We start from the raw sequence: 20,303 nt of genomic DNA on the forward strand, positions 1-20,303 counted from the left end.
TGGCTCCACTTCTACCTATGGGGCTGGTTCCAGAGAGAAGTGGTATGGGAGTGTGGAGGGAGTCCACTTGGCTTCACGGCGGATGGTTCTGCCCCACGTGCTTTTTAATATTTCTATGAAACCACTGAGAGAGGTCCTCAGGGAATTTGGGGTGAGGTGTCACCAGCATGCGAACATCATCCATTTCTCCCTATCATCTTAACCAGGTGAAGCTGGGCAGGCACTCGACCTATGTCTGCAAACAGTCATGAGCTGGATGGCAGCCAAAAATTTTAAGCTGAACCCCAACATAGCAGGTGCCATGAACTGGTGAAAGTTTGGATGGGAAAGAAATTGCATGAGAAGGCCCTGCTCTTGGTGTGTCTGGGGAGGAGACTGGGCAAAGTGGGGAACCCAGAGAAGGTATTTCTGGTAGGCTTTGCTGAAGCAAATTGCCCCCACCAAAGCAGCTGCCCTACACATGAGAGACAATAATTAACTTCCATTTTCTTTCTCTTTGTTCCACTCTTTGACTTCTGTTTCAGTATATTTTCTAAACCGGTAAAGAAAGAAAGAAAGAAATCTAATATACTGAGGCTCCAAGAAATGCATACAGAGAATACAATGCTCTACAATACCATGGGGGAAAATATTATTTTAAAACACCCCCAGTTCCCAAACTAAATCTAATTTTTCACTTTTAATTTTCAGAATAGCAGTACTGAGCCATCTAAACAGTGCAATAAATAGACTGTCATAGGCAAGCGATCTTTAAAAGTACATTTCTACAATCCTACTCACCTTCCTGTTCTGTTTGCCGTTTCTGCCACATCACTTTAATCATGCTTCATCATTACAGTTCTTCTTGATAGGGCAGTTTAATTAAACTTCCTTTCCTCTCTGAATCCAGGAATATACAGCAATTGTTTGTTTTTAAACACCTTCCCAAACTTGATTTTGGGAACATCTTTTCATTAAACCAGCTTCTACTATATCATTATCAGTACCACAGGGAGCTATGGCATGAGCTAACCCACTCTGGGTTATAAATAAATGTCCTCTACAGTCTATGGGTGAACTTCATACAGAGAAGTAATAGGCAATACATCTTGCCTATTAAGCCTTCTGCACATATTGACATTTAACTATTGTGGTTTCATCAAATTGTGTAAATACTTTAGAAAGCCATTGATAGTCACTGTCATTTGTAAGGCGAGGGGAACACAGCAGCCATTAGATTAAATTTCTTGAGTGTCCATAAACCACAAATGGTGTCTGAAGCAAATGATGGCACATTCACAAGATAACATAACATGGATACATTTAATCACTACTGCCTATTAACGGCCAAGCATCACCAGACGTCAATATCATAATCTCATGCTATATGTTTAGCCTCCTTTCTTCTGGCAGGAGTCTTGTGCCTTTAAACCAGCAGAGGGAGATCTCTGGTCCACAAACCTAACTAGGCCCAGTAGGGATCCTAATTTGGCCATTGCGCCATTTATCCCGTTCCATGTCCACCTGCCCCACGCTTGACAACATTATGTGATATCAGGTGTGGATATGTGTCTGCAAAGCAACAACCAGAAGTTCAAGCACTCTTAGCAAGCAGGGCACCAATGAGCACCAACACAGAGACCCGGTGGGATTGGCCACGCTAGGGAGTTCAACATCAAGAACGTCTTAGTCCAACCAATGGGGTTTACAGCACTGATCAGCTCATTGGCTTTAAGTGGGCCCAGCACTGCACCTAAGTGATTTTGAGTATGTGGTAGATGCTATAAATTTTTTAGTGTAAGGCTACGTAAGTATTAGAGGGATGCGGGTGGCGCTGTGGGTTAAACCACAGAGCCTAGGACTTGCCAATCAGAAGGTCGGCGGTTCGAATCCCCACGACGGGGTGAGCTCCCGTTTTTCAGTCCCTGCTCCTGCCAACCTAGCAGTTCGAAAGCACGTCAAAGTACAAGTAGATAAAAAGGTACTGCTCCGGCGGGAAGGTAAACAGCGTTTCCGTGCGCTGCTCTGGTTCGCCAGAAGCGGCTTAGTCATGCTGGCCACATGACCCGGAAGCTGTACGCCGGCTCCCTTCGGCAATAAAGCGAGATGAGCGCCGCAACCCCCGAGTCGGCCACAACTGGACCTAATGGTCAGGGGTCCCTTTACCTTTACCTTACATACGTATGAATTATCAAATGATTGTCGTTTGTCACTACATAAACAGGAGAAAATAGCTGTTCATCACAGCTGATCAGATCCAAGTATAAGGCCATGATATTAACATATGCTATGAAAAGAGGTCCTGCATTTAAATTATTATTATAGTGTTCACCTAGAGAAAGGTGCAGTGTTCCTTAGATAAGCAGCATCTGGAGGCTCAGAAGTGATGTTCCACACCCTGAAGTCATTACCTGATTAAATGCAAAAAATAAAACAAAATGGTTCATCAATACCCGCCGAAAGTTGAAGTCTTAATTGAAGGGAGTAAATACTGAATTAGGATGTCCATGGAAATCCTTACGGTGTAATCACCTAAATGACTACTCAGAAGACCCACTAACAGCAATGGTGTACTCCTGGGAAAGGGTACATAAGATTGAACCTTTACTGTCCAGTGTTCTCTCAAATCCACAAATTACAGTGAGATTTTTTTGGTGATAGTATTGTTTGGGCTACTGAAAGTCCATGGGAAATGCTGAGAATTAAAAGGGAAGTCACATGGTGGAAGGAAGGTGGATATAAGTGGAATGAATGAATAAGCGGCTCTGGTATGACACTGTCATGCTGGCCCATAAGAAAAATTTGGATGTGGGTGGCATTGAGGAGGAGCAGAGGTGTCATACCTTTATGTCCCTTCAGTTCATGGCCATGTGTGTAGCTTTACGCCAGCCCCAGATCTGGTGCATTTAAATATATATATAAATAAATCCATCAGTAGCAACATATCTTCCAATTCCAGTATAATGTAAGGATTGCTTTGCCGAATTCTTTTATATCTCAGTAGATCATGAGGCACTTTTATTTTATGTGGTAAACTGAATTTAGGCGGTGCTAATCATTTATATGCACCAAATGCCTTTTTGGAATTTTATGGGATTAAAAGTGGTTGGGATTAAATGTTCACCCACTATTCAAACACTAAAATGTGCTTTTAGATGAAGTACTATTTCTGAATTTCTGTACAGTTTTTACTGTACGATCATGATATGTTGATAAGACCGCTGGGATTATGAAAAATGATTTCTCTTAAGAAAATGGGCCAGAGTACAGGATCATCTGAGCATTTTAAGCCGAAGTCCATAGCCATGGGCATTCTGGGTAACTTGGGACCTGTCTCAGTTTCTGAATATGCTGATTATATTATTCTTACGCCACAGAGTATTTGGTTAAGATAAAACTAGTGACAAATGTCAATCAGTTTGTACAGTATATTTGTAGCCCTATCCTAACCAAGTTTGCAGATAAGTAGATTTCATTGCTTTGTCAACTGATTAAGATCAGGCTGTAAAAATATCATATATAAACAACGAAAGATAAGAGAGCCACTTCAGGGAAATGCAGCTTTTCTTCTTTTCTGTATTTGATGTCAGCAACTGCCTGCCTTTCCTTTGCCACCACACCCACTCCCTTTCCTGGGAGTGTCACTGTCACTGCAATTTCCTGCCAGTTTTGCACAACAGTGGGCTCCCAATCCCCCTAAAGTGAGTGGTGTGACGAACATCCCATTCAAACCAGCAGAACAAGGAGACCTCCTGTGCATGTCTACCCAGAAGTAAGTCCAGCTGAAATCTGCAGTGCTCCCCCCCCTTTAAGTGTGAACAGGATTGAAGCCCAAGTCCCTTTTGCTTTCAACGGGACCTTAAGTTGGAATCTTACGCATGCTTTCCCAGGCAGTATGTCCCACTGGACACAGCAGGATTTAGCAACATCCTTAGGGCTGTGCTGTTAAGTGTTCATGACTTATTCTGAATTCGTGGTCCAGTTAGGCGTGCCTCCCTACTCGTTTCAATACCTAACTCTGCACAGAATTATTTCACAACATAAAGCAGTCCTTTTCACACACCGGCTTTGAGATGGATGCCTGACCGGGCTATTCTTGCCAACAGTTCCGTGAAGAGCTGCCCCTTGGGGAGTCTGTAGATGAGGAATGTCATCCCAGAAGGGGAAACTGGGCGGGGACGCGAAAGGAGAATGGCTTTCCTAAGCATGAAAAACTGCCCGGCGTTCTACATCGCGATCATTTAGCAAGAGTCTCGAACGGAGTGGCCACTGAAGATGCAATAATCCGGTGGTCCTAAACATGTCCCTTCGGAACTGATCCCGCACTGGGTTCCATGGGGCTTCCTAGTAAGGATGTTTAGAATGCCGGCGTTCTCCTTACAGAACCCTCCTTCGCTGCCCGAAAACGTGGCGCGATCGAACCTGCTCTCCCTTCCATGCCCTCCAGCCGCACTTCTCCCTTGCACACCAGGTTCTGTCCCCCACCCCACCTCCCCGCTAACTATAGCGCCTTGGCAATGGGGTGCTGCTCGCTCGCTTCTTCTCCATGCGTTTGCAGGCGACGGCTTCTCTCTCTCTCTCTCTCTCTATCTGGGGGCTGCTTGCTGGAGCTGCGGCAGGATGGGGGCCCTGCGTAAGGTTGCGGGACGGCATGTGTGTGCGTGTGTCGCGGGGCGGGGGAGAAGAGAGGCGGAGAAGAGAAAGGAAGTAAGGCGGTGAGGGGTGGGGGAAGGCTGCAGTGTCTTCAGGACTGAGCCGGCCGGCCGCGCGTGCGCGCTGGGTGCGGAGCAGAGAGGTCATTCCCCCCCCCTCCCCTCCCTTCCCTCATCACCACCGGACCGAGCAAGAAGGGAAGCAGCCAGAGTGAGGCTCAGGCGTGCAGCGTCACGGCGGCTGCGGCGGCGGCTCCAAGCCTCGCCCAGGCAAGAGGCAGCGAGGAGGGAGGGAGTCTCTGCGCGCGCGCGGGTGTGTGTGTGGTGTGCGCGCGCGCACGGGCGGGGAGGACTCCGAGGGCTCGGCCAGGGAGGCGGCGACGGACGCGGGGAGCGGCAGCGCCGTCCGGTAGGTAAGAGACGGCGGCGGCAACGGGAGAGACGGCGGGTGGGGAGGACGACGACGAGGGGGAAGTGGGCCCGGCGCCGAACGCGTGAGGGGACGTTGGCGGTTGGCGGTTAGTCCCTGACACAAGCGGGGTGGGGGTGGGGGCGGCGGCGAGGGCGAGCCGGGATGTGTGTTCCGGGGGGGGGGGGAGGCGGCGGCGGCTCCGCTCTGCAGGCGGGACAAGGCTCCTGAGAGAGAACATGGCGGAGGCGGAACCGAGCCCGGCCGCTCCCCTCCTCGGTAAGGGGGGTGGGGAAGCCGGGCTCCTCTTGCCTCAGCTCTCTCTTCCCTCCCCCCCCACCCCGTCGCTTCCTTATGGCCGCCTCCCCAGGAGAAGTTAGAGCGGAAGGGGAAAGTTGGAGCCCCTTTGGCGAGGCCGCCCGCAGTTGGGACCTGCCGGTAAGGAGGAGAGGGCGGCGGCAGCAGCAGCAGCAGCAACCCCCACTCCCCACCCGCCCTGCCTGTAGCCGGGAAGAAACTCCGCCGGACTCCCGCGGCGTCGGCCTCTGCTGGAAGCCGCCGCCCCGCCTAGTCCGGCTGGGTCGAAGCGGCTCACTGTTTCCATTCTCCGCCCCAGCGGGGAAGCAGGGCGGCCGCTTCCCAGGCGGAGATAGGCCTCTTCCGCTTTCCAGCCTCTTGCCAGAATCTGTTCGCATCCCCCTAAAAAAAGAAGAAGAAGAATAAAAGAACGAGCGGCATTTGAACGCGGGGTCAGACTCCGCGTAAGGGAGATTCGGAGTCAAATCGGGCCGAATCTGAATTGAGATCCGGGCCCTGCTCTGCTGAACTCACATTTGCATATATATATTAGGGGGGGAGGGGGGACCGCTCGGAAAGAGTTGACGGGGGAGTGCTGCATTGATTGCAGATCTGCCCCGTTACAGAAAGCCAGCCAAATTGGAGAGAGAAATTGAGGGTGGGTGTGGGGATCCACCCTGTACTGTACTACTATCCCCCCTCCCTTTGTGGTATTTCTAGCAAGTATGAGATATCTGATGTCTTGGACTTCAATGCAGTGCAACTGCACTAAAGTCAGTGGGTGTTAATTTTCATTAAAATAGGCTTAAGGCGTCAGGTTAAGAGGAACTAGAGCAGTTCCAGCTGGGCACAGTGAAGTTAACTTCACAAAATGGAAGTCAGTGCTACCCACCACCTCTTTCTAATATATCATAGAATTGTAGAGTAAGAAGGCACCCCAAGGGTCATCTAGTCCAACACCTGCAGTGTTGGATTCCTACACATAGCTGTCTCTGAGTGGGCTCCAAGCACTAACCTTTTGGTTAATAACCAGATACACCTGACCCAATATGCCACAGGAGGTGGCCATGTTTCTTAACTATTCTGGGTTTTAGTGGCATCTCTGCCTAACGCACAGACTCTCTTCACTTTCTTGTGCTGTGCTGAATGGCTGTACAGTTTCTAGTTGATGTGTCCTATATCAGTATCTGAGAGTAACTTCCTGTCTAAGAAACTAAATCCAAATGAGACTAAAATGATTTTCAAACCCCATGATTTCATTGGAGGTGGAGAGTGGCCTTGAGGTGCTCTTGAAACTAGCAACATGTTCAGAAAGGATACAGGTGTGCCTGGAAATGTTTTTCACCAATTTTTTTCTGCCTCGGACATTAAATCTAATATTTCAGGCTTCGATACTTCTGTAGTTTGACTACTATAGTTGCTTCTTGGCAAGATTATAAATGAAGATTAGATGAAGATTAGTTTAGAATGCTTCAACTTGTTCAGAATGGTGAGGCTTTGGAAATTTATCTCTCATTGGGATGTGTCAGTGGCATAAATCTCATGCACTGGCTTTTTGCACCTTTCTGGGCATACGTCTTTATGTTACTTTTGTTCTATAAAGCCCTTAATAGTTTTATAATCAAATACTTTCTCATTCCCTTTATCCAAACAACAGCCTGTTCTATCAAGAGCAGCCCTGCTCTTTTTTTGAGTGGCAAAGATATATAGATAATTTTTTGACTACTCCACAAATATGGAAACTTATTCCCCTTAAGGACTTACCAAACAACACCTGGAAGTTTAGCAGAAGCAGTGGAAGACCATTCTGTTTCTGCTTTACTTTTGTTACTTTCAGTTAAGACAGTGAAGTATTGTTGTAAATGTGAACAATAATCCTTCCTGAGCCATGAGAATTTGGTAGGACACAACTTTAAATCACAATTTAAGTATAAGAGTGCAATGAACAACTTCACCAACTATAGCAGTGGAAATGCTAATGTGAATTTTATTTTTCGTTGATAACCTCCCCCCTCCCCCCAAAAAATATATTGACGGGTCATGGGTTTAGAATGGCTTGTGAAATATAGTGGCTTGTGAAATATTTTTTCACCAATTTTCTTCAGTTACGTTGATTTGAGTACTGATTTTCTAGAAATACTTGGGATTCCATAAGATCCAATACAGTATTCTCCATTTTTCCTTGAGAAAATATTTGAATCCTCATCTCCAGCAAATATTCCAATGTGGGAAGTTTGTTTTATTCTTCCAAATAAAATAGCAGACTTTGCGCAATACTAGTTAATCTTCAAAATTAATGCTTAGTTGTAAACATAGACTTGCATCTTAAGCTCTTACTCTGTTAACAGGAGTTCTATTCATGGGGGGGAAAGTACAATTACTCTTGGAAGGACTCTTTCTGTGTGCTGAACTTCTGTGAATGGAAGTTCCTTCAAGTCACAGAGAAAAATATTAGAATTGAAGCCATACATCTAGTATGTCATCTAGATGTATGAAGCTTTATTGGTGGACTTCTAGGAGCAGAACATGTACTGCTTTAGTTTAGTGTTGAACTAGGTGTGGGAGTTTGCAGACTAGTTTAGCCAGTTGAAACCCATTGCCATCAGTATGCTTTCCTTGCTTTGATCAGGTTGAGTGGAACCTCTACCTGCGACCATAATCTGTTCCGGAGGTCGAAACGGGTCACTGGGAGAGGTGCTGTTGTGTGCGCATGTGTGAACGGCGATCGCCGTTCCTGCGCAGATGCGAACAGTGGCAAACCCACCAGTTACGTCCAGGTTTGCCACGGACGTAATGGATGAAATGGATGCAAGCAGAGGCAGACGCAAGAAGAGGTTTGACTGTATTAGTACAGTAAAAGGATTTACCTGGCTCAGTATGAAAGTAATTGCTACATGTTTCAGTATCTTGACAATTTTTGTATAGTTGTATTTCCACTTGTGATGTGATATCTGAAGAATGATTAGAAAACAAACAAGAAGAAACAAGCTTAAGAAATGACTTGAACTTGAGTTTTGTAAAACAAGGCGAAGAACATGAAATTACATAAAGGACCAGTTGTGCAAGATATTGAAATATAACTATCATTTGGGCTTCAGAACCAATTAAATGCAACAGGACCAAACTGCATGTGAGGGCAGTTGCCTATTTTTATTCACATGTCTTCCCTGTTTACATATAAAGTTGGCAGTGGTGGCTAATTTTCGCATTGAAAGAGGCAAGTGGTTGAGGAGAGCTGAATCCTTCTCCCCCGTCCATGATTGGTCAGTGTTCTCCCAGCTGAACTTCAATATTGAAAGTGAGTTGGCCTAGAGAAAAGTTTTTTTTAAAAAAAGGTAGACACTTGAATAAACAAATATGGCCGTCCCTATCTAGTTTGTGCCTTAACACCAGTTCATTTCAGCACTTGGTCTCTACACAGAGAAAGGTCTCCCATACATTTGCCCCCTTTACACATATATGCACATTCATAGAAGTTGTGTTTGGCTGCATGGTATTGAAGCAGTTTCAAGTTGTATTTTTAATTCTAAAACATGGAAGATAGAAAAAAATACTGCAATCTAAATGGTATCGAATAACTCCTGACAATTGATAAGTTGGTGTTGGCGCCTATGTTGGAGACAAAGCGATGGATAGTTTATATAATAGTGGCCGTGCTTAGCATGTGGTTCCAAATATTGTTTTCAGATGGTGAACTCTTGAAAATTCAGCTTAAGAGAAATCAGCTTTCCTAAAGAAAGGCCTTTTGGTGGCAGTAAGGCATCTTTAGTACAGTGGAAGACAGGAGTGCCTGGTGTGCTCTGGTCCATGGGGTCACGAAGAGTCGGACACGACTAAACGACTAAACAACAACAACAACCTCTGGATACGAACGGGATCCGTTCCGGAGCCCCGTTCGCATCCAGAAGCAAACGTAACTAGTGATGGCACGTCTGCGCGCATGCACGTCGCTTTTCGCTGCTTCTGTGCATGCGTGTAACGTCATTTTGAGTGTCTGCACATGCTCAAGCGGCGACACCCGGAAGTAACGCGCTCCGTTACTTCCGGGTTGCTGCGGAGCGCAACTCGAACACGCTCAAAATGAAGCATATGCAACCCGAGATATGACTGTACTTTGATTAATGTGATAGAAATGGCAGGTGGTTGTTTAGGTAACATGCATTGAACAAAGTTAGGTAGTAAAAATAATTGTGAAGAAGCGTGTTCATGCTGCCATTAATTGATAAAGAAATATTGCTGCCTAAATAAATGTATTTACAGTTTACAGGTGAAAACGTTTATTGAAACCTCCAATAATCTCTGTGATACAGAATACTTAAAACAGTTCTAATTTATAAAGCTAGCGGAAGTTTATTAAGATAGCAGACTTCTAAATTATTGGTGAGTCTGCAGTCAGAACAGTGGAATTTTCTTCCTTGTCAGAAATCAGTAAACTGACAGAAGGCTGCATGTAGCTGTTCAAAGGAAGACACACCTAAAAGAAAGGAGGACCTTTCCATACATCATAATCAGAAGATTTTTGGCCTTTTAAAAGTTTTCTTTATTTATTGCTGGACCGATAGAAAAAGTTTTCAAATGACTGGTCAGAATTTTTTTAAAACATTAACTTTATAAGAAGAAACTAGATACATCTACAAAGATGCTACTTAATACTTTGGTTAATTACAAAATCAAATTAATTTCATTGTTAACCATAACATTATAATGAATTATAACTATAATATTGAGTAAAGACTCTATAAATGTGAATGATTAATTAAATAGTTCTCTGGTTTTTATTCTTGCAGCAACTAAACTGTGCCAGTGTTGGCTAATGGAATATTAATATCAAGAAAAAAGGTGGTCAGCTTACCAAGTCTTAATTATATTTGTCAAATTTTATATCCTATCATTCCAACGTGGTTTTCAAGCCAGCCATGAGTTTACATGGCAGTTTACATTTCCCCCTTATTCATCCTCTTAATGCAGTTTCCCCCATTTCCTCTTTGACATTAATGTGGAGTTCATTGCCTCCACATTTTTGCCATTGTTTGCCATTCTTTGCAAAAATTCTAATTCAAAGTAAACCACCCAATCCATTGGGCAGTATGTAAGTTGCTCTTGAGCAGTCTATGTAAATGTATGACCAAGGTGCAGTGCACTGTAAAGATGCTGTTGAGCTGTGTGTTCTGTTTAAAGGTGTTATTGGTGTCAGCAGTGCAACAAGAATTTAGAGATCTTTCACAGGTCTCAGAATTGATCAAACTGGTTTCCTGAGTCAGAAAATTCAGGGTAAAGGAGAACGTCTTCTAAGATAGATTACTAGTAGTAAAACCTAACTTTGACTCCTCTGTGTTATCAGCTGTAAGAAATTTCCTGCAAGACTTTTCTTTAATACTATTTTGGCTTTATTTCCCCTTAACATATTGGCACCATGGGCGTCGATGAAACCTTTCTGGGGGAAAATGCATTTGTGGAAGCATGCCATGCAGACTTTAGCATGAAGTACTAGGCAAGACCCATGCAAACATACTAATGATTCTTAGGTGATGGTGAATTGTCTTATGAACATTTGTGGACATGGGCTTGATTGGGGCAGTAGACAGGGTGAGTACCTTATAAGGTTCACAGTGCATGTGCAGGCTTTCTTATGTTGGTGTTTATTACAATTCTTGAAGTAGCGCAGATGTCAAACTCTTTAAATTTTCAAAGCCTTGCCTCTTTATTCATCAAAGAACAGACTCCCCAGAACACAAATTCCATAGCTCAAATAAATGTGCAAATTTGCAGGACTTACTCAGCTTTCATAATTGAATATATTTGACCGGTTTGTGAATCAGAATGGTGTGTAAGAAGTGTCTGCCCTCAAAAGTGGTAGTTACTGAGAACACACTTTTGTTCTCACCACTACCTTTATCAGGCTTTTAAAATTAAGAATGGATAACTCACACAGGGTGGAGGCATTTTCTTTTGTCTTAAATGGTTGTTGACTACTGATAGCCTATCCCAAGGAAATGAGAAAAACTTAGTATCCAGCAATAGGAGTTACAGAAAGTCTAATGAAGAGAGCATAACTTGTAGGGGCAATGTGTTGAAGGTAGGAGGACAACACAGGACATAATATTTAAAGAAACTGGAATGTTGGGAGCAGAAAGACTTGATTGAAGGGTGTAGATTAGGTGGGAGGGAGACTAAAATAGTTGAAGGATAGTAGAAATAAACAAGGTAGTTGGGTAGTATTGAGTTCTATGGCAATAATAATATTAATAATAATTTATACCCCGCCCATCTGGCTGCATTTCCCCAGCCACTCTTGGCAGCTTCCAACAAAATATTCAAAGGACATTAAAACATCAGTCATTAAAAACTTCCCTAAACAGGGCTGCCTTCAGATGTTTTCTAACAGTCAGATAGTTGTTGATTTCCTTGACATCTGATAGGAGGGCATTCCACAGGGCGGGCACCTGGTTCCCTGTAACTTTCCTTCTTGCAGTGAAGGAACTGCCAGAAGGCCCTTGGCGTTGGACCTCAGAGTCTGGGCTGAACGATGTGGGTGGAGATGCTCCTTCAAGTATACTGGGCCGAGGCTAGTATGCAGGGCAAGCATGATTATTTCTGTGTGAATTTAAGAGCTGCTGAACTCTATAAATCAATCTACATACTTCATCATATACATGCAGCTTATGTTATATGCAAATATGCATGGAGTGATTTTCCTTTATAAGGAGGGCTTCTCCAGCTGAGGAGTTTAAATGGGTTGCCCTATATGGAACTGCTTTGTGTCATCCTGTTAACTCCTGGTCTTAAATTCACCTGATAATCCAGGGGGGCTACTAGGCAGTGACCTCTTCCTTTCACTGTAATTGGTTTGTCTTTGTTACTGAAGCAACACAATAGCCCGGTACATCCACTGTCACACCTACAGATGTAAAAGAGAAGTAGAGCTGTGTGTAATAATCAGCATATTGCTGACAATTTACTCCAAAACTGAATAACCTCACTCACTGGTTTCATGTAGACGTTAAACAGCATTGGGAATAAAATTGAACCCCGAGGAATGCCACATTGAAGATTCCACAGTTTTGAAGTCAATATAGGACCGAGTGATCGAACAGTTATTGGATGCTCTGAAATTGGTGGAGACAACACCTAGAGTAGATGTTGCAACATGGGTATAAAGTTTTTGAATTAAAAATTCTTGATTTTTAATCATAGATAGTAAAATCATAGAGTTGGAAGGGACCCTGATGATCATCTAGTCCAACCCCCTGCAATACAAGACTGTGCAGCTGTCCCTTATGGGGGATCAAACCTGCAACCTTGGCATTACCAGCACCACATTCTAACCAACTGAGTTATCAGATGCTTGCCCTCTTCAGGTGACATATTTTGGTGGAACAATGCACACTTAGGGTCATATTTAATGCATAGCTCTGCTTTAAGGGTTGTACCCAGAGACTGCATGAGTGGATATCAGGTTGTGCAACTGATCTTTCTCTTCACCTTCTCTCGCTGCTGGGGGGTGGGATTGGGAAACAATCTCCAGGAACTTGGGGAGGCCCTAGTGGAAGAGTGCAGGCCCAGAGTCAGTAGCATATTTATCTGTGGTGTAAAGATCTAATCTTCCTCTTCCCTTCCTTCCCCTGAAGCCCCTTGGCCCCCCAAAACTCTGTCCAGAGGGTTTGGATCAGGGAGCCCTGAACAATGGGATGTATATTGTACAGGGCTTTAGGGGGAGAAGGGAATTACTCAAAATAGCGCAAAAGGATTTTACACCAGCAGAACTCCCACAGGGTTATAGTGAGAATAAATTTTGGCTGGCTACATAGTCAGCTAAATTTTGTTGACCCATATAGTTCAACTTCTACGTCTGACTGTGAACATCTATATTAATGATGCTTCTGTTATTGGAAGGTAATTAATTAATTAATGCTAATTTTTGAATGACTATATTTGCTTTGACGCTTTTGAAAACCTCATCCAGGAAATGTGCAAGAAACATCACTGATAGTGTTCATAAAAACATGCCAGTTGACTTCTGTATTGCGCTATTTGTCTCAAAAATGGACAATAATTGATATCCCAGAGACTTAAAATGATATATGTGTCCCTCAAAAAATTAAATATGGGTGTCATGCGGTATGATCAGTGGTTTATGTAACTATTTTATAGGATTGTTTTTGTTGGAAATTAAAATGAATTTCCATGAACACCTTAAAACTTAACTAATATGCTCTGTGTGGTATTGTTATGCAATTGCTTTATGGTTGCTTTCTCTCTAAAGTTGACACAAAGCAAAATGTTATCTGAGTAGAGGTGGCTAAAAATAGTGCACTATGTGATAGTCTACATGCAGTAAACTTTGATGTAGCCCAGTAAATAAACTTATCCATAAGCTAGTTCTGAAACAAAAGTTTTTTGAATGTATGTGCTGTTTACTGAACACAGCAGTGGTTTCTGGGCCTTCTTGTTCAAGGGTTAGTATAGATAGTTGGCAGACACACACTTACTACTGGACCAATATAAATAATCAAATGAAGAAGAGGGAGCATGTTTTCTGGAAAAGCTCATTAGCTCATGGTTGAAGGGGGGCGTTCCTAGTGCTTGGTAGTAATGTGAAATCTGATTGTTCTGCGTAAAAGAACAAAATACTTCAGTCACAACAGGATAGCATCAGAATTCCTGAATTGGACAGAGCATCATCTAATGTCAATAAAGGCCATTCACATCAAGGGAATCCAACACAAAGGCTTTTTTGCACAGCAGGGAATCAATATCACAAGCTGGAAGTGGCAATTAAATGATGTAGCTTGCTGCATCTAGGAGCTAGAACTTATTTGTTTCAGCAGATAATACTAAGCCTGCTCACTTTGTCTAGTAAAAAAGACCCATATTAGCAAACGATCCACTTTTTTCAAAAACCAAGGTCTGTGCTGCTTTCAGTTTTACTAGGATGAATGCTCAAATTGTTCTGCTAAGGTCGCCATAAATAATGTGATGTCTTTCACGACTTCGGTGGAACTTGCACAACAGGAAGGCCTAATTATTGCTAATCTGTCACTTTGGTCTAGTTTAGCTTTTCTTAGAAAGGAAGTTGGGTTATAAGTTATTTCCAAAAATGGTTTCATGTATAAAACACATGTTTGACAATGACTTAATGATTTGTTAACTGTCAGATCTTTTTTAACTGTTGTAAGCTGCTCCAAAATATTCCTGTTTCTGGGATCACACAAGCAAATTTTAACTATCAGTTAAATTTCACTTTTGTGAGAACCAGTCTGGAACTGTATTATCTTTCTAACCTCATGAATAACTTTTACCCTGTACAGACTCTTCTACGTGAAGCCCAAAGCTAAATTCAGTGTGCTGAGCAAGATTAGCTTGGACTACATTTTCCCTGACAGCTTCACCAGTCTCTCCCCACCCCCACCCCACCCCAGTGTTCTATGTAACCTAAGCACATTCCTATTGCTTTGTACTTTTGTAGTGAAGAGATCACAAAGCAAGGAGAGAAAGTATGTTGCCCAGTAGATAATGGATGTGGATGAAAAGGCTACTTAGTGATGAGAGCACTTTTGTTCTCAAGACTGAAGTTTCACTTGATTCAAGAATGTATAGACACAGAATTACGCAACTGTGGCATTCATGTTTTTAGGCGCACATGCAAAATATTTTCTTTGACCTATAGGTCAAAGAACTTTTAGTTCTTGTCAGAACACTTGGCGAAGAATCTGAGTAAGTGGTGTAATGAAAACAGAATGTTGATGAGTCCTCTTCTTCTATCTAGTTCATATACTTATGTATTCAAATGAGGCACATGTGCTGTAACCCACATTTTCGAAGCACTAAATTGCTTTGGACAAGGATTTTTAAAGGACCATCTTCCAGATATAACTTCCTGTTTGCAGTGGTTATCGCTGGAAGCCCTGCTCAGAGTTCCATCACTGAGAGGCGTGTAGCTGGTGGGTGCACATCACAGGAAGGCATGGAGGCTATTTCAAAAGCTGCTTTGCAGCATTAATCCAGGAAACTCTGGTATTGTGTTTAAATGAGAGGCATGGAAAGACTTGCAAAACCATTGTGGTGCATAATGACATCATATCATTGATAGGTTGGTGCCCACCTATCAACTTTGGCACACAAAGCCAATCCTGATAAGAATCTGGTCCCCAGAGGCAAAAAAGTTTTCCCCTACCCTGCTTTAACTCCATCCAACTTTCCATTCTGTGCTCCTGCTGTCAATCAGTTTCCCACACACTCTTCTGTCACATGCTCCTTGGGTGCTTTCAGTTGCATTTGAAGCTAGGGCAGTGTATGTTGTGCAATTCAGTTGGTGGAACTGGTGAACTTATGATACTGTTGACCTAGTCTGAAGCATTAGATATGGATATTTCTCATATGCACACACATCAGTTTTGTTTGCATAACTCTTGTTATATACTTGTATATATACTTGGTTTTGCAAATCTAATAAGGTAGAATGGAACTTCAACTTTGCATTTGGCTATTTTCAGCTCAGTAGGTATATGGGTCCTGATTTAGTAGGTAGTAATGAAGTTTCCCCCCCCCCTAACCCCCTAATCCCACCCTCAGCTGTTCTGTTGTTGTTGTAGCTCCTGCTGCTGCTAGACTTCCTATGCTTGGCTGACTTGAGTGTAGCCTTTTGGTAATGAAAAGCCAAGATGTCTGCTGCAGTGTTTGAAGCTAGGCATTAGACACGTTCCACAGTAGGGAATGGTCTGTGTGTGAGCAATTTCTGAAGTCCTGTCATGATGTATGTGACTGAGACTTGAACTTAAAATTGCCTCCTGCCTCCCAAGTGAACTGTCACCGCTTGCGCCGCAGCATGGGTCAGCTGACTGGCGCTGAGGGTGCGGGAGTAGAAATGACTCCCCGCATGACTCTAGAGTAAAGTCACTGCTGCCTCCTCCATGGGCTGCATCTACCCTTCCTGGCTTGCTGTTGCTGGGCTTCCTCCTCTCCTCTGTCTGCTGCAGTGAGAAAGAGTGAGCAAGCAATCGAGGGCGGGCAGGACTTTGGGGAAACTTCTCCCTCAGTATCTACTGAAAAAGGACCTGCATGCTTTCTCTCTCTGCTGGCTTCACAGTTTCTCCACATTGTGATTTTTGCATAGCACAAATACACATCATTGATTCGCAATATATTGCCAGGTCAAAAATTATGAAACCAATATCATGATATGGACTTCAAATTGGTTTTGGACAATATATTGACAATATATAGCCCCTTCTTTTCTTGCCTCCCCAACTCCTGTAGGATCCTTCCCATTAGCTTTCAAATTTAGGCCACTACACCTCCCCTCCCCCACCCTACCCCTATTATTGTGGTGGCCTATCCCCCCCGCCCTTTTTTTGGACTTTTCTGCACCCTAAACCTGGCCAGCTGCTTTAGTGGAGGAAGCCATGTGAAGCATGCCGAATTCTTTGCCATTTCACTCTAACATTCTGAAGAATGGCTAGCTCCTATATGTTAATTGCCTGTACATTAACATCACCTTTAGAGGCCTGCCACTGTGTCCCTGACTTCGGTGTTTTGTCTGGTGGCAACTGGGTGTACGACTTTTTTGGGGGGGGTCAGGGTATCCCATCTTTAGAATTCCCCCCTCAGAAAGATCTGTCTGGCACCATTCCTCTTAACATTTTCTTAGCACTGGGTTAAAATGATTTTCTTTACAGATGCTATGCCTCTGCTGTTTTTATGGTGCTGCTTTTATTGATACTTGTTTTTTCCTGGGAAAAATTTCCCAGGTAAAATCAGTATTTGTAACATTTTATTTTAATAGTAAGACATGATCCCAGACATGTAAGGTTACACAAAAAGGGTATATCAACTGACACTGACTTTATAGTTGTATCAGGACACTGTGCTAGATATATTACCTGCAGTGGATAAGTGACTACAATATTTGCTAAACTTCTTCCGACATACTTTTCAGACCGCCTATCACATAGAAAAATTGTTACTATTTTCAAACAAGCTATCTGTACTTTTTGTTTGTTTGAAGTTTTAGTGCAATAGTATGAACACTCTGTACTAATAGAAGATAAAATTGATAAGCCAGACTTGTGCCATATGCAGCTCAGTGTAACAGATTCTTTTTTTTCTTGTAGGTATAAAGGCGGTGACTCAACACTTGCACCATGCGTGAATATAAACTAGTGGTTCTTGGTTCAGGAGGTGTTGGAAAGTCTGCATTGGTGAGTGATATTTTTTGGCCTCTTATGACTATGTCTAAGCATATAAAACTTGTATATTTCATCTGAAACTCCCAGTAAGATGTGTCTGGGTGTTTCAGGTGACTTCTGTGCACTGTGATGTGCCCGAGTCCAGTTTTGTTATGTGTGAAGCATGTGTTTAGTATTAAGTCATAGGATTCCAGATCCTGGCAAGCAATCCAAGAAAAGCACAGTTTTCCTGCTGTAAGCATCAGTCTCTCTATTAAACATTCTAAGCAACCAATACATTAATAGGCAGCTGGAAAGCATTTCAGGTGTGTAATATGAACATATGCACATATACCAGTATATATGTGTGTATATACATATGTTCTATACCAATTTTATTTATCTATTTTTAACCTACCTATAGTTCAGTCAGTACAGTCAATGGAGTGCCCCATTGTTTGTCTTTATTGAGGGTTGGAAAGCTGTTCATTTTGCTTTAAGAAAAAAATTAGTGCTACAGTAAAAATTGTCAATGTTGGGAAGCTGGAATTGGAAGTAGAAGTGGTTGTTGCAGAAACAAACAAAATTTTCATTTATTTTTGCCTCTCTGTTGAACAATATTTGAAAAATAGGTCAGTGGTTAGCTTCCAATAAATTATACTAATGCTTAAAAAAGGAATTCCAAAAGTTAACAGGTAGAATGTTTTAATAGATGCTTTTCTTATCTATCTGTAGCACCTTATTTGGGCCTAAAATTCGGCTTCATTTTTAAAAACCTTAGTCATTTGAGTTACTTCAATCATTTATAAAAGGTAATACAACTTATTGTCACTTCATCATGACAAGAATTTGTATAACCTTTTTGTTTCATTATTTTGCTTTAAAAAAACAAAAAAGGGAAAAAAAGACTCCAAACTACCTCCATCACCAGTAAAGAGATTTTACTAGGGGTGTAAGATCATCTGCCCCAATCCATTCTGAATTTTCACTGTCTAAAATTAGGCTGGAAAAAAACCTCAAAAATCAGGAGACACTGAGGAAGTCACTCAAAATCTGGTGACCTTTTGAATGTGTCTCAGCATGGGGTTTGGATATTCAGAGCAAACACTGCTTAATGGTAAATGTCAGTCAGAGAAACCCTATGCTAGTCTTTATTCGATTTTTTGTAGGAAAGCAGAGTGTGGAGGGTGATATCCAAAATTGCATGAGCACATTTCCACTTCTTCCCCTTCCCTTTGCACTCATCCTAAACTCCTAAACACACGTCGTTTCCGTGTGCTGTGCTGGTGCAGGCTCGCCAGAGCAGCTTCGTCATGCGGGCCACGTGACCCGGAAGTGTCTTCGGACAGCGCTGGCCCCCGGCCTCTTGAGCGAGATGGGCGCGCAACCCCAGACTCGGTCACGACTGGCCCGTACGGGCAGGGGTACCTTTACCTTTACCTTTAAACTCCAGAAGGTCTTCCAGCTCTTTAGAGAAGATCTGGGGGACTACAGAGCCTGAGGAGAAGAATGGGAGTCCCATTGCACTTTCAGTATATAAAAGCCTCATGCCATCAGATACATATGCAGAGAGAGTGCAGATGTCACTCAGATGCAATAAGATTAAGCGCAGCTCCCTTGAAGGCTTCCTGTCTTCAATATGTGGTAGTAAAGAAAAAGAGAGACACGGATTTAAGCACCTTATAAGGGGGAAACAGACAGACACCGGGGCGTTGTCTGAATCAATTAATAGTGGCTGGTGTAATTTATAGTACAACTGAGTTTAGTAGCACCTTCATTGTTCAAGGCTGAACAGTTTTTCTCTGAAGCAAAGTTCAAAACTAATGCTGGCTCTTAACCTTTAAATTGACATGTCAGTGTTCTGAAGAAACTTAATATAAACATAGGCAGCAAGCTAGAAACAACTTGTGTTTTCTATATGTGTAATGAACTGTTTGCAGTTTAAATGTCCCTTTTAATAGGAATATTTATAAAAGTTGCTTTAAAAAGGTATGTATATTTAAAATGCTGTTTTTGTTGTAGACTGTACAGTTTGTTCAAGGAATATTTGTTGAAAAGTATGATCCTACGATAGAAGACTCCTACCGAAAGGTATGCACATTATTTTAAGTTGTAGTATACATTTAAGTGAATAGCATATTTTGTGTTATTGAATGTACTTGGTTGAGGCAATCTGGAGATGTTGTTTCACAACAGTGAAAGTTACCTGCTTTGTTTTTTGATGTGGCTAAGTTACAACCCAACCCAACTTGAGAAGGCTACAGGCATTTCTAGTCAGATTGGAATAGGTCCTTTTCGAGATGGAAAGAAGCTTGACCTAGCTTCCGGCAGTCAAAAAATAAAAGTAGGGCAGCTTGGTTAGCTTGTGTCATGAAGGCTACTGGGCTCTGTTTTGAGCACTAAGCACTTTTGAACAAAGCAACTGTCCACAACTTACCATACCATAGTGACAAAAAAAAAACTACCAACTTTCCGTGAATGATCTGGAAGAACCCAGTGATGTTTCATGAAGCTAAGTGAGGGTGGACCAGTTCACTGCCAGAATGGGAGAGGCCAGGAAGTTCTCTGAGTTTTCCAAAAGGAAAAATGTGGTGGTTTGTAATTAAAACATAAGAATAAACCATATAGACACAATTATAGCAGTATGAACTAAAATGAGTCACTATGGTCAAGAGGAACATTGTGTTAATGGCAAACAGTGGATGTCTTGAGCTCTAAAAGGCATGCACTTAACCTGCATTGTAGCACATTACTTGAGCATTTTCCAACCTGGTGTCCTCCAACTGTTTTGGAATAAAACTC

At 42.7% G+C, this 20,303-nt stretch overlaps 1 protein-coding gene and 1 long non-coding RNA gene across 7 annotated transcripts in view; one reads left to right on the plus strand and one right to left on the minus strand.

Moving 5' to 3' along the window:
- Positions 1 to 478: 478 nt before the first annotated feature.
- On the minus strand, positions 479 to 4,611 carry LOC310744003. The gene is made up of 4 exons (XR_014539326.1): positions 4,043 to 4,611; positions 2,312 to 2,390; positions 781 to 879; positions 479 to 532 (listed from the first exon to the last, which is right to left on the minus strand). It is a non-coding gene; the product is annotated as an uncharacterized lncRNA (long non-coding RNA).
- Positions 3,666 to 20,303, plus strand: part of RAP1B (RAP1B, member of RAS oncogene family) — a 28,146-nt gene continuing 11,508 nt past the window's right edge. Inside the window, exons 1-3 of one of the 6 annotated variants that reach the window (XM_083574742.1) lie at positions 3,666 to 3,751; positions 17,448 to 17,534; positions 19,524 to 19,592. In XM_083574742.1, the coding sequence (XP_083430868.1) occupies positions 17,478 to 17,534; positions 19,524 to 19,592 (126 nt within the window). In that variant the 5' untranslated portion in view covers positions 3,666 to 3,751; positions 17,448 to 17,477. Of the gene's footprint in view, positions 3,752 to 4,753; positions 5,045 to 5,129; positions 5,150 to 5,220; positions 5,479 to 17,447; positions 17,535 to 19,523; positions 19,593 to 20,303 lie in introns of those variants that run through there. The other 5 variants (XM_083574738.1, XM_083574739.1, XM_083574743.1 and 2 more) reach the window with 5 other exon arrangements.

The sequence above is a fragment of the Podarcis filfolensis genome, assembly GCF_964270895.1.
Source record: "Podarcis filfolensis genome assembly, chromosome: 10".
Classification (NCBI taxonomy): domain Eukaryota; kingdom Metazoa; phylum Chordata; class Lepidosauria; order Squamata; family Lacertidae; genus Podarcis; species Podarcis filfolensis.